The sequence below is a fragment of the Hevea brasiliensis genome, chromosome 18 (genome assembly GCF_030052815.1).
Source record: "Hevea brasiliensis isolate MT/VB/25A 57/8 chromosome 18, ASM3005281v1, whole genome shotgun sequence".
NCBI classification, from domain to species: domain Eukaryota; kingdom Viridiplantae; phylum Streptophyta; class Magnoliopsida; order Malpighiales; family Euphorbiaceae; genus Hevea; species Hevea brasiliensis.
The window spans coordinates 52508727-52525955 of NC_079510.1; the positions used below are offsets into that span (position 1 = coordinate 52508727).

General features: G+C 30.1%; 1 protein-coding gene across 1 annotated transcript; it reads left to right on the forward strand.

Annotated features, from left to right (window-relative positions):
* Positions 1-645: 645 nt before the first annotated feature.
* LOC131176015 (uncharacterized) lies at positions 646-7186 on the forward strand. Its single transcript, XM_058141035.1, has 7 exons — positions 646-883; positions 987-1095; positions 3319-3474; positions 3718-3820; positions 4373-4546; positions 5787-5932; positions 6755-7186. The coding sequence occupies exons 1-7, from the start codon at positions 881-883 to the stop codon at positions 6946-6948; spliced, it is 885 nt and encodes a 294-aa protein (XP_057997018.1). The 5' UTR covers positions 646-880; the 3' UTR covers positions 6949-7186.
* The last annotated feature ends 10043 nt before the right edge of the window (positions 7187-17229 follow it).

Consider the following 17229-nt stretch of genomic DNA (forward strand, 5'->3'; position numbering starts at 1 on the left):
ATTACTATACAGTATAAACCACCATGACATTATGCAAAATTTGCATTCACATTCTTGTTTTTTGGAAAGTGAATCAAGTTGTCCACTTTAGTCCTTTCGTTATATTTTAGTCCCTCGCTTTTTAAGTAAAATAACTTCTTAGCCCCTCACTATTCTATTTTTTTTTTTGGGCATGAAAAGGTTATTTTATTTGAAAACTCAAGGATTAAAATGTAATTCAAAATAAAATCTTAGGGAATAAAGTATATAATATTTTAAGTGAAAGACAAAGGTGTTATGAAATTAAAAAGTTGAGGTCTATTTAATTCAATTTTGAAAATGAAAGGACAGAAGTGTGAATATTGATAAATGTCAAAGAGATTTTTTTTTCCCCAAAAAAAAGTTATTGGCATCATAATGTACAGTAGAAATAGGGAGGGTTTAGACTGATTAGGACATACAAGATTCCAGCTAGTACGTCCATTCAACCTTAGTAGTCTTGTGCACTTTGAATTGCCTAGTTACAGTTTTGCTCATGCTGGGGGCCTGGACCTCTTCCTCCAGTAATTTGTATAGCAGAACGAAAGGCAACATAATATTCCTACTATGCTTCTCTCTCTCTCTCTTTCTCTCTCTCTCTCTCTATACAAGTGCATGATTCTATGTTGGTCAACTGGCAAATGGATGTCTGAACCATTTCTTATGTACAGGGCAAGCTAAAGGTGTATTATTTGAAGATGATGGTGATGGATATGAATTCACCAAGGGTGGATATTTGCTTACACATTATGTTGCTGAACGTCGATATTCAGTTGTTATTGTTAGAGTTTCGAAAACAGAAGGGTCTTGGAAGAGGCCCAAAAGACGCCTGCAAGTGCTATTATTGCTTGGTGAAGGTGCAATGGTACATCCTTTCTACTCAAGGGACATTGTCTTAGTTAGCATTGCCTATAATCTACCATTTCTTTTGAAATATTTTGTAAAACTTATTTAATATGTTCAAGCAGATTAAAGCATGGGGCATGGATGGAGGCTTTGTGATAATTTGGATGCCTTCAGAACTTGATGTTTCTGAGTTGGTATCAACAAGTGAGAAACAATATAAGAGTCGTTTAGGTAATATTTCTTCTTTGGAGCTGTTAGGCTGCCCCCTCATTCTCCTTTGCCTTCTCTTTCTGGTTCCTATACATGTAGTTTGATTAAGATCTATTTTAATATTATTATAATTTTCTTCATTGACACTATTTTGATGCATTAAATCAATGACATAATTGTAACACCCTAGGCAAATCCCACATCGACAAAACACGGGAGAGATGCTGGGTTCATAAGTTGATAGTTCGTAACCCCTATTGACGCGTTTTAAAACCGTGAGGCCTAGTATGGGCTAGGCCAGAGCGGACAATATCACTAGTGGGCCGGGCCATTACATTTGTGGTATCAGAGCTGCTCCGCGTGCAACCTTGAGCGATGGTGGGGCAAACCTCAGCGAGGACGCTGAGTCCCATAAGGGGGGTGGATTGTAACACCCTAGGCAAATCCCACATCGACAAAACACGGGAGAGATGCTGGGTTTATAAGTTGGTGGTTCGTAACCCCTAGTGACGCGTTTTAAAACCGTGAGGGCTTTGGCCCAGAGCGGACAATATCACTAGTGGGCCGGGCCATTACATTTGTGGTATCAGAGCCGCTCCGCGTGCAACCTTGAACGATGGTGGGGCAAACCTCAGCGAGGACGCTGAGTCCCATAAGGGGGGTGGATTGTAACACCCTAGGCAAATCCCACATCAACAAAACACGGGAGAGATGCTGGGTTCATAAGTTGATAGTTCCTAACCCCTATTAACGCGTTTTAAAACCGTGAGGGCTTCGACCCAGAGCGGACAATATCACTAGTGGGCCGGGCCATTACATTTGTGGTATCAGAGCCGCTCCGCGTGCAACCTTGAACGATGGTGGGGCAAACCTCAGCGAGGACGCTGAGTCCCATAAGGGGGGTGGATTGTAACACCCTAGGCAAATCCCACATCGACAAAACACGGGAGAGATGCTGGGTTCATAAGATGGAGGTTCCTAACCCCTATTGACGCGTTTTAAAACCGTGAGGGCTTCGGCCCAGAGCGGACAATATCACTAGTGGGCCGGGCCATTACATTTGTGATATCAGAGCCGCTCCGCGTGCAACCTTGAACGATGGTGGGGCAAACCTCAGCGAGGACGCTGAGTCCCATAAGGGGGGTGGATTGTAACACCCTAGGCAAATCCCACATCGACAAAACACGGGAGAGATGCTGGGTTCATAAGTTGATAGTTCGTAACCCCTATTGACGCGTTTTAAAACCGTGAGGCCTAGTATGGGCTAGGCCAAAGCGGACAATATCACTAGTGGGCCGGGCCATTACAATAATTATCTTCTTCCAATAATTATGTGCATGCTAAACATTTGGTGTGAAGTACTCATTCTTTTTATTGTATTCTTTCCTCACATTTCAATTGTCCAACTCCATATTCTATCTTAGTTTCAGATATCACTGATTTTTTTGGTAGTTTATTTTGTGTTTTGTTTCTTGAGTTGCCATTGCTATGATATTATGATGGGCAGATATGTGTTGAAACTTTGAATCCTTAGTTGAAAGCTTCCCGTTCTTCTCGCTCCTTTTCCCCCATCTTTTGTTCCCAGGTTCTGTTAGCAATAAGATTTAGATTTTGCTATGGTTGTATACTATATTTCTGGCTTTGACTTAAGATAAAATCTTTTATGGGCTTTCTTGTTTTATGGATTTTGGAGTCGAATTTATAGGATGAATCAGTTTTCTACAGTTAAATGTAGTTAAAATAGGTGGAAACTTTAGTGCTCATCTTGGATTTCAAAGCAATTAGGAATTTAAGGACTAAATGTAAAGCTTAAATTAAATTGTCTAATTCCCTGCATTGTCATTGAGGCTAAATTGGAAAATTTTGAAATTTTGGAGACTAAAAGTAATATTTTGCCTATTCCAATATTTAAATTTAGAAAATGAGACTTGGAAGTTCACATTTTTATACATGGATGAATATGCCTCAGAAATGATGTGTATCAACAACTCTACCAGCATGATTTTACCTGTTGTTGCTAGACCTTTAGGAGTCCTCTTTTCATTTATATTATAATTGTTTCTCTTATTAAAGTGGCAACTGTAAAATCAATCATCTCTCTTTCTTCTCTTTTTATAGGATATTTGCTAAATCAGTTTTTTTTCGAAAATAAATTTACTGATGAATACTAAACTTCAAATATTCTTATATATCAATTGTGAACTTTTAGGTAATCTCATGTTCTTTGCTCATTGTTCAATACAGAAAGTTCTAAGCATATCCCAGATGTTGAAGACGTTTCAGGATCAAAGGGCGTAGAGCTTTCTAGAATCGCTATTGAACTGAAATGTGGTGATTGGATTGTTAAAATAGTTCCCTGGATTGGGGGTAGAATTATTTCCATGGGGCACCTTCCTTCAGGTACTGATCATATTTTCATGAGAGCAGTAGAGGCACAAATTATAATTGTATCTTTCTGAGACTATACATTTATTCATCTTGTTTTCATGGCAATCAATCAATGGCATTATATTCCGATCCATTTAGAAGTCTTCACGAATTTTGAGAATGATAAAATTAAGAATTTCTTGTGTCAATGTTATTTAATTATACATCATGTGATGAGAGGTATTTTGATTCCTATTTTGTTGATGATGACAATAGGAACACAGTGGCTTCATAGCAGAATTGAGATTGATGGATATGAAGAATATAGTGGCACTGAGTACCCGTCAGCAGGATGCTATGAAGAATACAAGATCATTGAGTAAGTTGCTATGAATACCTGTTTTCTTATACAAACATGAATATCTATGTGATAAGTTGAAGCATGTGAGATAATTACTTATGAAAGTCATGATATACTGTTCTACAAGGGAAATATTTTTAGATCGGTGGCATAGACAACAAGAAGGCGAAGGGAAAAAAAATTAAGCAATTAAGAAGCTTAGAATTAAAGGAGGGGTTTTAGGTAATAGAGCTGGAAATGGTTTCGGACTTGGAAACAGCATAGTGGTATCAGGTTGAATTGGTCCAAACGGACCACATCAGCCGCCAATTTCATGAATTTTTTAAAAACTATCAACAAGATGACATATATTTAAATTTAAATTACTAGTTTAAAACTTTTTGTAAATTGGTGATGTTTTTGTTTCTCCTCACACATTATTTCCTTCTTCCTTTGAAATTGTTATCCTCCTTCCCCTTAAAAGGTAATCAAATTTATGCTTGAAAATAATTACAATATGTCGCCCTTGCTTCTGCTTTATGTTATGTAGTTGCTTCACACTCAAGTTTGGCAAAATTTTTTTTCTTGTAGGCGGGATTTTGAGCATGGAGGAGAGAATGAATCTCTGATATTAGAAGGTGATATTGGTGGGGGATTGGTTCTTCAACGGAAGATATCTATTCGAAAAGATGATCCAAAGATTCTTCATATCGACTCTAGCATTATAGCCCAAAAAGTAGGAGCTGGTTCAGGTGGATTTTCAAGGTTAGATTCAAAGATTCTTTTTTAATGATTTTGTTCATTATTTCTGACAGCATTAGTAATTCTGTAACAGTTTAAATCTAAAAATTATAAAATCCCTTTCATTTTGCTTTTAGTACACCTTGCAAATGAATCAAGCTAATTGGGAGACAGAATGTCAAAATAATGAATTTACTCTGCATTGTCATCAAATATCCATCAAATTGTTTGCTTAATGCTTAGCGTGCCATGTTTCTCATATATGTACATAGATTTTACAGGATAACAGCATTACCTATCTTGGTCACTATTGATCCCACGTTTAGACATCTATTCAATTTTACTCGAACATGCAAAGCATCTATGCACTTCCTTATAACGAAAGAGTAAACATGTAAAAGAAAGTCTGATATACCTCATTTTGCTTCTATATTTTAATCTTTATTATTTAATAAATCTTCTTTTTTTTTTAAATCAACTTTTCATCCTTATCAATCAAGGAATAACATCTGAAATCATAGAAGTGTATTTGCTTTTGCGGTCAAGTCCTAAAAGTTTTTTTTCCTTAAATATAAATTTTAACAATCAAGTACTTTTATTTCAAAAATTGCTCATTATTAATCTTATCCATTAATTGAATGCCAAAGGTACACTTTCTTTTCTAGTTTTGTATTCCCTCAGCCACCCCCCCCCCCCCCTCCCTCCTCTTTTCTTGTTCAATTTGCAGGAGAGAAACTTCAATAATTCTCCAAAATTATATAAATGTAACGGCCTTTATTTACAAGTTCCATGGGACATCATTTGGTCATATGCTTGTAGAGGGTGTTTGGCTTAGCTTATAAGCACTTAATGTTTATATGCTAATTTGAGCTTATAAGCATTTAAAATTTTAAACAGTTATTTGTTTGGTTAGAGTGCTTATGAATGGCTAATAAGTAGCTAACATATTAGGTAAATGATAAAATATGACATTGTGCAATGCACATTTTCTTGGAGTTTATTTTGTAGACAAATTCTCGCAATTAAACCTACAATGCATTTTATTGTCACTACAAAATGGCAATTGTTCTCATGAAAAAGTTGATTGAAAATTTTCATTTTTGTCTATTTGCTTATTTGAGTCATCTTTATTTTTCTTCTTGCTTGGCACTTCTCTTGTATGCTAGGTTTTTATTTCCTCTTCCTTTTGATCACTATTATTTTATACGAAAAAAAAAATGATGATGCCTTCTTGTTTGTTGCTGCTGTTAATTTTGTGATGTAGGCTGGTTTGCTTGAGAGTACATCCAACCTTTATTGTCTTACATCCCATGGAAACTTTTGTCTCATTCACTTCTATTGATGGATCGAAGCATGAAATTCAGCCTGAATCTGGGGATCGATTTTATGAAGGGAATCTTCTGCCAAACGGTAGTTATGCTTTTTCTTTTTTGATTTGCTTCTGCAATTTTATAAGTTCTTTTTTTTTTTTGTAAGTGATGATTTTTCAAGCTTTTCCAAGGCTGAGATCATCCTAATATAGTCATAAGTTTGCATAGAAAACTAGTTGTCCCATGTTAAATGCTTCTATCGCTAATCATGGATTTAAAATCTGCACTAGTTCATTCCAACTGATGACAAGGTGTGCATAAGTGATGATTTTTCAAGCTTCTCCAAAGCTGAGATCATTCTAATATAGTCATAAGTTTGCATATAAAACTAGTTGTCCCATGTTAAATGCTTCTATCGCTGATCATGGATTTAAAATCCGCACTAGTTCATTCCAGCTGATGACAAGGTGTGCATAAGTGATGATTTTTCAAGCTTTTCCAAGGCTGAGATCACTAAAATGCATGTTATATGCTGATATACAATTAGCCCTTTTCTCATACCTAATAATTAATATACTGATATGCAATGGTAAAAAATTACTTAAATGTTAAACTGCGTTTTCACTGAATACAGAGTCATCTTCTGTAATAGTAGTATGCAATACAAAAATCAGGAAGTGGCGTAATTATGCCAAATTTCAGGCATTTGAAATGCACTTAAATGTAGCTTCATAACTTTCTGTTCATGTAGACTTGAATATTAATTTTTCCTTCCTGCCAGTCTCATGTTTTTGGTCTTCTTCTTCTTCAAAAGCTGGATGCCTTAAAATAATTTTCATTTCTTCTAGAATTACATGCATGATCATGAGACAATCTTCAAATAGTATATACATATTAATTTGATCATGGTTTCTCATTTTAGGAGAATGGATGCTTGTTGATAAATGTCTTGGTATTGCGTTAGTCAACCAATTTAATGTCAATGAGGTCTGTAAGTGTTTCATCCACTGGGGAACTGGAACAGTTAATCTGGAGCTGTGGTCTGAAGATAGGCCTGTTTCAAGGCACTCTCCTCTCATAATTTCCCATCAATATGAAGTTAGAGGAACCTCTTAGTTGCTTGTATTATCAATTGTACTTGTAAAACTTCTGTCAGAATAAGCTGTGTGCTATAACACTATGCAACTTGGAATTCTATTATACAACCAGAAACTGCTAAGTATGTGTGTGGAACTTTTGGGGATTACCCAAAGAGATTGCTTTATCTACAAACATTTGGATTTCTAGCATGTTTCTTTTTTCCCTGCTCTTTAATATGCTAATATTTAATATAAAATTATTTATTCCTAGTTTATATCTGCTCCCACCAATTTCTGGCTAAATAATTTCATGGTATTTTCCTAAAACTTGAAGCAGACTGTCAATAGATGTGATTTCAACCATAACTATTGTTATTCTGAAGGAGGAAGAAGATTGTTATGTTCTTAGGATTCTTTTCAAAGCTCATGTGTAGGGGAGTTCGATTCCGGTTCTACCTAAGAACTAGAATTCCATCTAAGAATCAGAATTGAATTCAAACTTTTATTTATTTATTTATTTTAATTTTTAGGAATTAGAATTGGAGGAAAAAATCAATTGTGGTTCTAGTTCTGTTTCAAGTAATTTGGGTACGTTTCAGTTCTAGTTTTGGTTCCATTTTGATTTCAATTTTGGTTTTAATTTCAGTTTCAAGCTCAGTTTTTGCACCTAAAATGATAACATTCTTGTCTTCATTTTAAAAGAATAAAAATAATATTAAATGCTAACATCAAAACAATAATGTTAATATATATAGTCCTTAATTATATGACTAAATCACATGCTAATGATATAATTTAATTATATTATCTTGAAAGTATCTTGAAAGTATATTACATTATCTTCTATCTATTTTTTAATTATATAGTCTTCTAAAAGAGACATATTAAATTATATGATTAGCATGTGATTTAGTCATATAATTAAGGACTATAAGGTAATTTAATGTACTTATGCCTAAAATTATTAAAAAAATTTGAAAAATAAAAGATAATATTATATTATATACACTATGATTAAAGATAAATTAGATTATATACATATGGCAATTTTTTTTTTTGAAAACAAATAAATTATTTTATTAGAACCAAGAAAAACTAAACAAAATAAGCCCGCACTAAACCAATCATCAGACTTCGCAGATACACCAAACTTAGGGCTCAAATGTTAAATGAAAAAACCAGTAAGCATCAAAGTAGAAGACATTAGAAAGAATGCTCGATAGCTCATGCCACGCGGTAAGATTAACGTATAGCAAAGCTGCCTTAACTAAACTATGAGCAGCCTTATTAGCGTGTCTTTAAATCCAAACAAGGGACACACTAATCCCCTAAGACAATAGCAATTTACAATTTGAAATGAGCTCTCCAAATTCTGGCCAATCTTCTATATTCGATAGAATAGCAAAATGCACTTCCTTGCAATCAATCACTACATTAATTACATATAAATATATATAATTTTATTGAAATTATATATATATATATATATATATATATATAGTCATTTTTTATTAAATTCTAATTCGAAATAATTTCGATACGATTACAATTTGATTATTGATAAAGAATCAAAATTGAACCAAAATAATAAATATAAATTCAGTTTAGTACAATTTGATTCTTATAGTAATAGTTTTTTTTTATTCTAGTATAGTTTGGTATGATTTTTCAAAACCCTAAGACCATGCACAACCTTTATATCAAATGATTTATAAGTTATAATAATTTTTTTATACAAATGTGTGTTAAATTTAATTACTTCAATTAAAATTTTAAAATTAATTTAATTAATCTGGAAAAATTAATATTCAATAAAAATAATTCTAAATTAATAAAAATGTTTTATAGATTTTAATATTTAAGTAGTTTTTTTATTTCTTAATTTAAATATATATTAACTGTAATTCAATATAAATAATTTATGGTGTTTAATATTTTTTAAATTATAAAAAAATTGTGATAAACAGTTAAATATTTATATTTTAATAAATATTAAATATTATAAATTAAGAATAAATTTTATTCATCACAAAAGTTTTATACTTATATCGAAAAGAGTTCAAATCTTAACAAAAATAAGAATTAAGACATTTTTTTCCGACATCATGTAAAATTTATTTTATAGTATTATATTATAAATATAATATAAAATTTCTTTTATTTTTTATAAATAATATTTATATTTTATATTAAATATTATCCTTTAATGCCTTTATATTAAATATAACATAAAAAAATGCATAATATAAAAACAAAATTACGAAATGCCCACAAATTAATTTAACAAATTTAAAAGTAAGGATTGCTCCTCCTATCTCAGCCCTATGGAAGATCGAATACGTAGGGCGGGAGTTGGTGGGGGTTGGGGCTTACTTACATGGATTTATTTTATTTTTTTTATTTCAATTTATCACTATATAATATAAATTTATTTATTAAAAAATAAATTATAAATTACAAATATAGATTGTACACATAATCTTAATAATATATTAACAATTGTCTATTAAAATCATAATATTTAAATACATAAATATATAAAAATAAATAAATTTTAATAAAATAATTAAAATACATTATATTCGGGGCAAGATATCTTCTCCCCATCTCTGCACCTATAACATCAGGGTCGGGAAAGGGTCAAGGAAAATTAATAAGTGCGTGTTGAGTTGAGCTAGGTTTGACATCCCTATTACAACTTTACTAATGAGAATCAATCTATAATCTATATCTACAATCTATCTATCCATAATCTATAATCTATAAATATATAATATATAAATGTGTGAAGGGAGGGGAGGAATATTGGCTTTACTCAAATTGCCCTTTATTATTTATAGTATTTACAATTATATTTTTTATTATTTAATTTAATTTTAGAGTTTATATAATTTAAAATTTTCATTTGTTAAAATTTATTATCTATATAATTTTAGAGTTTATATAAAAACAAAATTCTTAATCCTACTTGTATTTAAATTCTACTTAATTAAATTTTTATTATAATATAATTTACAATAAAATTTTATAAAACTACTTTCATGATTAATATTATTTACAAAAATAGAAAGTCTTTTATTTATATGAATAACTTTTTTAATGAATCTTAATGATTTTTATCTCTATCTTAATTATAATTATTCATTCAAAAATATTTTAATGCAATAATATTTAAATTTATGTAAAAAAATAATTTTTGTCAACTAAATGTATGATTTTTTTTATTAATTTTTTGAAGTTTTCTTTTAATTTAATTTCTTATAAGTTCATTAAAAAATATTTCATATAAATTAAATTTATATTTTTAATTATAGATATATTTCTAAAATTCTTAATTATTATATTAATATATAAGTTAGTACATTTATATATATATATATATATATATATATATATATATATATATATATATATATATATATATATATATATATATATATGCAACAATGAAAAATATTATAAAAAATTAATATTAATTGATTTATAAAAAAAATATTTAATTATAATACGTAATATATAATAAAACTATATGAATATCAATTTTTAAATAATGTATAATTACGCATATAAAACAAATTATATATATGAGAACAAAATTTAAATAGATAAACATATAATATTTAAAAATTGAGATTAATTATAAAATTAATATAATTAATAGGATGAATAGAATTTATAGTACTAATTTTTTTTTAACTTAAAATGTTAAATTATTAAAAATTTAAAAATAATTATAAAAATTTAATTAAAAATACTTTCTAAGTTAGTTTGATAAAACATTTTATATCAAACCGAATAATGATTTATATATTTTTTTTATAATTATTCAAATTAAAAATAATAATATACTAACATCAGTATTTTTTATTCTATTAAAACATAGATTTTTTATTTTTTATAAAAAAAATTTAGTTATTAATTTATTAGTTTTAATATATTTTTCAATCTTATTTTAAAGTTTTTCTACATATTATAAGAAAATATGAAAATTATGTAAAATATTATATATCAAATAAAAATTAATAATATTGATATTTATTGATTTGGATGTTCACAATTAATTTTAGCACATAAAATTAAAAATCGAATTGAAAATAATTAGAAATAAAAAAATATCAACATTACATGAAACTATACCAAATTTAATTTATTTTACTATTATTTCTATAAATTATTAAATAGGATTGAAAATAGTTTAAATTTTTCATGCTAATTATATATATTTTATAAAAATTATAAAATGTTAAAAGTTAATTTGTCTTGAGAAACTCAACACTTCATTAGTGAAGAAATTTAATATAAAAATATATAAACCAACAAAATAACAAATAGTTAAATCTATATATTTACAAAACATTAATTATAAAATTATATTATAATAATAAATTTCACTTCTATAATTTTTTATTTTTATTGATATTCTTTCGTTTTCATTATATAGCATGCTAAAATAAGAGTTATCAAATGCAAAAGTAATGCTTCAATATAAGAGAGAATATGATTTTTTTTTTCCTGCATCACAAATGCGCAATTAATTAAAGTCCAAGATGAACTAACAGGGATTCTGTATAAGGTCAAGTGTTCGATTAATGTGAATAGAGAAAACCTCCATTAAGAGCGCTTTACATCTATAACGAGCCTTTCCAGCATAAGCAGGATTAGACTTAACCCAATAAACTAGGAAATACCTTTGTTTTACTAAAAAAAAAAAAAATCCAAGATGAAGCATATTGAGAACAGTATCCAAGAGATTATAGACTATGAATATAAAAATATATAAATTTTAGAAAATGGAATATTTTGCTTAAAAAGAAATTTATATTTTAATAATATATATTTATTCCTTTTTATTGTTAAAAGTGAAATATTTAATTATTAAATTATTTATATTTTGTATAATTCTATTTAGAAGATTAATGTTAGCAATTTTTTAAATATTTTTATACTCCTATAACTGTTCACATATATAAATTGAAAGAAAATTTGATTTTAAACTAATAACTTTACATGTAAGATAATTTAATGTAAATTAATTAATAAATTTAAAATTTAAAATTAAAAAAATAGAAACTAGTAGAACTCTATTCACTAATAAGTTCTATCAATTTAAATTTATTAATATATATACATTGTTAAATCATTCTCCCCAGCAGGTTAATGTTATATCTCCTATATGTTGAAATTTTAAATTTTCTTAATCTCTTTTTTTAAAGTCTTTTGTCTATAATAATAATAATAATAACAATAATAACAAATTTTTTATTTTAAATTAGGATAAAATTGTGGTTACATATTCAATATATATAATACTATTATTGATTGTGTTTTTTATTTTTTTATGAAATATTAATTTAATATTTAATATTATCAATAATTCTATCTATAATATGTAAAAGTGAGAATAAGGAAAACAATGAGATAGAAAAAAAAATCATAGTAATTTAATATTATGGTAATGAAAGACTGAATTTTAATTAACTGTTGAAATTAAAAGAGAATGATTTAAAAAAAAATCCAACTATATTTAAAATTAACAAGCTAAACATAAACAAAGTTTAATAAGGGGTAAAATATAATTATATTAACTTATTATGACGATGAATAATTAAATTTAATTGACCATTGAAAATTAATATATTATAATAATAGTATATTACATATGAAAAATTAGTAAAAAATTACATATAAAAAAGTTATTTCATAAATGTGAAAAATAAGTGTAAATAAAGTGCAATGTATGTTGTAAAAAAAATTAATTTAAAAAAAATACTAAATAATTAATAATTTTTAATAAAAATTTTAAAATATAAAAAATTAAAATTAAAATTTAATAAAATCCAATTAAATATTAATATTAACCATAAAGTGAAAAATCTACACAATCGATCCTACTTAGTTTAAGATTAAGACTTAGTTGTTAATTTTTAAGTAATGGTGCGGAATTGATTTCAAAACAAAGCTGAGAAGCAAAAAAATCTATATAATCGGCCCCAACTAGTTTGAGATGAAGACTTAGTTTTCATTGATGTTACTATTGTTGCTATATAATAATTATAAATAAATTTAAGAAAATAATTTTTTAACTTAATTTTAAAATTTAAACTAAATGGTTATACATCAAGTTAACAAAATTTAAAAGCTTATGAATGAAGTCACTAAAATTTGAGATCTAAAACTGAAATTGACAAAGTCTAAATTGAACTGAGCCTATCCTTGATGTCAAGACTATTAGGAATGGTTTTATATTTGGCTTTAGATAACTTATATTCCAAGTCATTTTCTTCAAGCTTAATTGTAAAATATAAAAAATAAAATCATCTTAATGATAGAGTTGATTCAAATGGTTTGATCATGTCCAACGAAGAGCATTAAATACTCCAGTACAAAAGTTACAAAAGCATGATAAGTTAGTAACAAAAAAAGTGAAAAGTAAAATGTGAAGACCTAAAATAACATGCAAAAAATTAGTATAAAAAAATTTATAATTTTATTTCGATGATCATAAACTGAAATTATCATAAACTGAAATTATCACACTTCTATACTAGAACATTAATACTTTATATTAAACTTGATCAATCCATGTTAATGAAAGAGTCGATTAAAATATTTTGATCATATCCAATGAAGAGCATCAAATGCTCTCACCATAAGAAATTTTAAAAATAACCACAAAAATTACTAACCACCAAATTTTGTTGGTAATTTACTGACGATTTACTGACGCTTTACCAATGAAAAAAAGAAATAAAATTTAAACCAATTTATACCAACGAAATTGCCGACTAATTACTAATGAACAATTTACCGATGACATAATTTCGTAGGCAAAAGTGACACTTAATATTAACAGCAAAATTAGCGATCAAATAAAAAGAATATTGATGAAACAATTCATTGGTAATTACCAACTAATTCGTATTTGGTCGGTAATATTAAAAAGAACATTTTAAAAAAATCAAAAACTTGAAAAATTTTAACTACGAAAATTTTTCATTGGTAATTACCAATGAACTCATTTTTGTAGGTAATTTTAAGAAGAAAATAAAAAATAAAATCTTAAAAGAAATTACTTACGAAAATATTTCGTCAGTAATTATCAATGAACAATATTTAGTCGATAATATTAAGAAAAAAAAATTAAAATAAATTACTTGTAAAAATTTTTCGTCAATAACTATCAACAAACTCATTTTTTGTCAGTAATATTAAAAAAATAAAAATTTTAAAATAAATTACCTACGAAAATTTTTTGTCAGTAATTACCAACGAACCATATTTAGTTGGTAATATTAAAGAAAGAAAATCATCTACGATAACTTATTGTCATCGGTAATTGCCTACAATAATTTGTATTGTCGGTAATTACCAACAAAAAGTATTATCAGTAAATAGTTAGTAATTAATCAGCATATGATCTGTAACACCCCTAATTTTTAAATTAATTATTTTATGAGTAAATATTAATATTTTATTTTATTTTATTTAAATTTTGAGAAATTATTTAAAATTTTTCGGATTTTGGTCCCAGGGTATAGTAAAAATTTAATTTCGGGTATTTTGAATCGAATCGGATGAATTGAACCGGACCGGTTTAATCGGACTGGCCCATTTTCTTTTTCCTCCTTCTTCTTCTTCTTCGCGCGCCCCCGAAGAATATTGAACCCTCCCTCTCTCTCTCATGATATTGAACCGTCAACCTATAATATTGAACCCTCCCTCTCTCTCTCATTTTCTCTCTCCTCTCTCCTCCTATCGCTGCCCCACCGCCGGCCCAGCCTCCCCAGCTTGCCGGCATACCACCTCAGCCCTTCCCCCTCACCGGCCGCCGCCTGTAGAATAGGAAAAATATGCCCAAAGGTGCTTACGAGAGCAGCGCGCTGCTTTGCTTTCCCGGCCCAATTCTGACCAATCCGGCTACCAATCAAACTGGGTCTTGTCCCAAAACACTTCTACACCTCGAGAGCTTTCCAGAGACACCAAGAACACCAAAATCCATCGAGCGGTTTGCCCAATTTTAGTTCGAGAAGTTTTTGTAACACTCTAGGCAAATCCCACATCAGCAAAACACGGGAGAGATGTTGGGTTTATAAGTTGACTGTTCGTAACTCCTAGTGATGCGTTTTAAAACCGTGAGGGCTTCAGCCCAGAGCGGACAATATCACTAGTGGGCCAGGCCGTTACATTTGTGGTATCAGAGCCACTCACAGGCAACCTGTTTACGGCCACGAGGACGCTGAGTCCCATAAGGGGGGTGGATTGTAACACCCTAGGCAAATCCCACATCGGCAAAACACGAGAGAGATGCTAGGTTTATAAGTTGACGGTTCGTAACTCCTAGTGACGCGTTTTAAAACCGTGAGGGCTTCGGCCCAGAGCAGACAATATCACTAGTGGGCCGGGCCGTTACAGTTTTAGCCCATTTTGAATTTTAGGTTAGATTTCTCGAAAACCGTAAACCCCACTAAAAATTTGAGAGTACCAAAGTGCTCTACTAGCCAAGAGCTTCGCAGCAATATCCATTTCAAATTTTTCATACACCGTTTTTCGGTGCCCGCGAGACTTCAGAGTTTTTTTCGAGCATTAAATGAGCTTAGAAAATTCCGTAAAAATTATATACTAACCCCCGTGTTGTGGGCTTCGCGTAGATACCTTCAATTTGAGGAAATTCAACAGTTGCTCGGGTCTGTAATTTTGGACCGGGCAGACAGACTACCGAAAAAGTCTCCGAATTGGGTCAAGGTTATAGGCTACCCCACCATTTTCAGATGTCCCGGACGCGTCTCCAAGGTCGAAATTGGCATAGGTAAACCCGAACCCTCATTTTTCTTAATTATCTAGTGCCTGAATTCGATTAAAAATCTATAACATATTTGTGATAGGTTAGAAAATTATAACTCCTTTTGCGTTAGCTCTATAATATTGTTAAGGACCGCAGGGCAAAGTTTTAGAATTTTTGGAGCTCAAATGGGTAGTTTTTGCAAAAGGGGTAAATGTAGGGACTACATTATAATTTTTCAAATTGTGGTTGTTGACTGTTTGGATGGGCCCGGGAGGGGCCATGTGATGTGATTGAGTTGTGGATGTGTGGCTTGTGGATATAGAAGTGCATTTTGAACCCTTTTGCAGATTGTGTAGGTTCTAGGTATAGGGGAGACTCTGCCAAATATTCAGCACGACCTAGGGTGTCTTTGGTCTTTTCCACGCTTGTATCAAGTCAAATATATTAAATAATTACAATGAAATTTATCAGGTGAGCAGAGACAGCATTCCTCCTCCGTTTAGCCGCCGTAGTGATCGCGGTTAAGTTTGTGAGTAAAATATTAATTTTAATTATAATTTTGATATTATTATATGTTAAAGCATGCCCATGCATTACTTATAAATATGTATCTATGTAGTTAAACACTAGGCACATTTTATATTGCATTCATAATTGATGAAGTGCCATGGATGTTGTTTGTGGTAATTTGGAGCAGTGTGCGTGCGTTGGCGTGCGTGTGGTATGGTATTGGATATGGACAGGACAGGTAGACACGGCTTGAGAGACACTCGCTGGGACCCCGCATTTGGTTTATTAAGCGAAAGTCCGGCTTGAGAGACACTCGCTGGCAGAGGTTGGATTAAGAGAGCTGTATAGGGGATCAGCTCCCATATATGTACTGTTTGTATAGTGTTGGGTGGGTGAGTGCTCCAAATTGCCTTTTTACTGCTATGATGTGGTTTGTATGAAAATTATGATGATGTTGCATTCCATTCCTTAGGATGCATTAGTTTTAGTTAGCTATAGAAATTGTGGTTAAAATTAGTATTTTACTCTCTCAGCTGAACGCTCACTCCTGTTCATCTATTTTTCTAGGCTACAGGAGAATTACTTGTTGTGACTAACCTGTTTTTCTTCTTCGTAGGTCAATTAGTAGTATTTGATATATTTTGTACAATTGGGTTAATTTTTAGACTCCACATGTGTTAGGAGTATTTAATTAATTTGGGTCTATAATATAATATGGTGTTAAATTTGTAAGATTATTAATTGCATGTATGACTGGATTGGATGAGGGAGCTGAGCTCCCATTGGATTTTTGATATTATGAGCATGTGGAGGGTGAGCTGAGCTCCCTAATTTATTTTATATTGTGTTTACAGGTCGAGCGAGTCAAAAACTCCCTGTTGAATGGTCCATTTTATGGCCGAACTCTGTCCGGTTGAATTCTTGAAATTGGGCCCAAATGGGCCTTAGGATTAGGTTGAGGAATAATTAGGCTTACTACGGGCCTCAGCGGCTTTAGACTGGCCTAGGTCCTAGTGCCGATCCAGC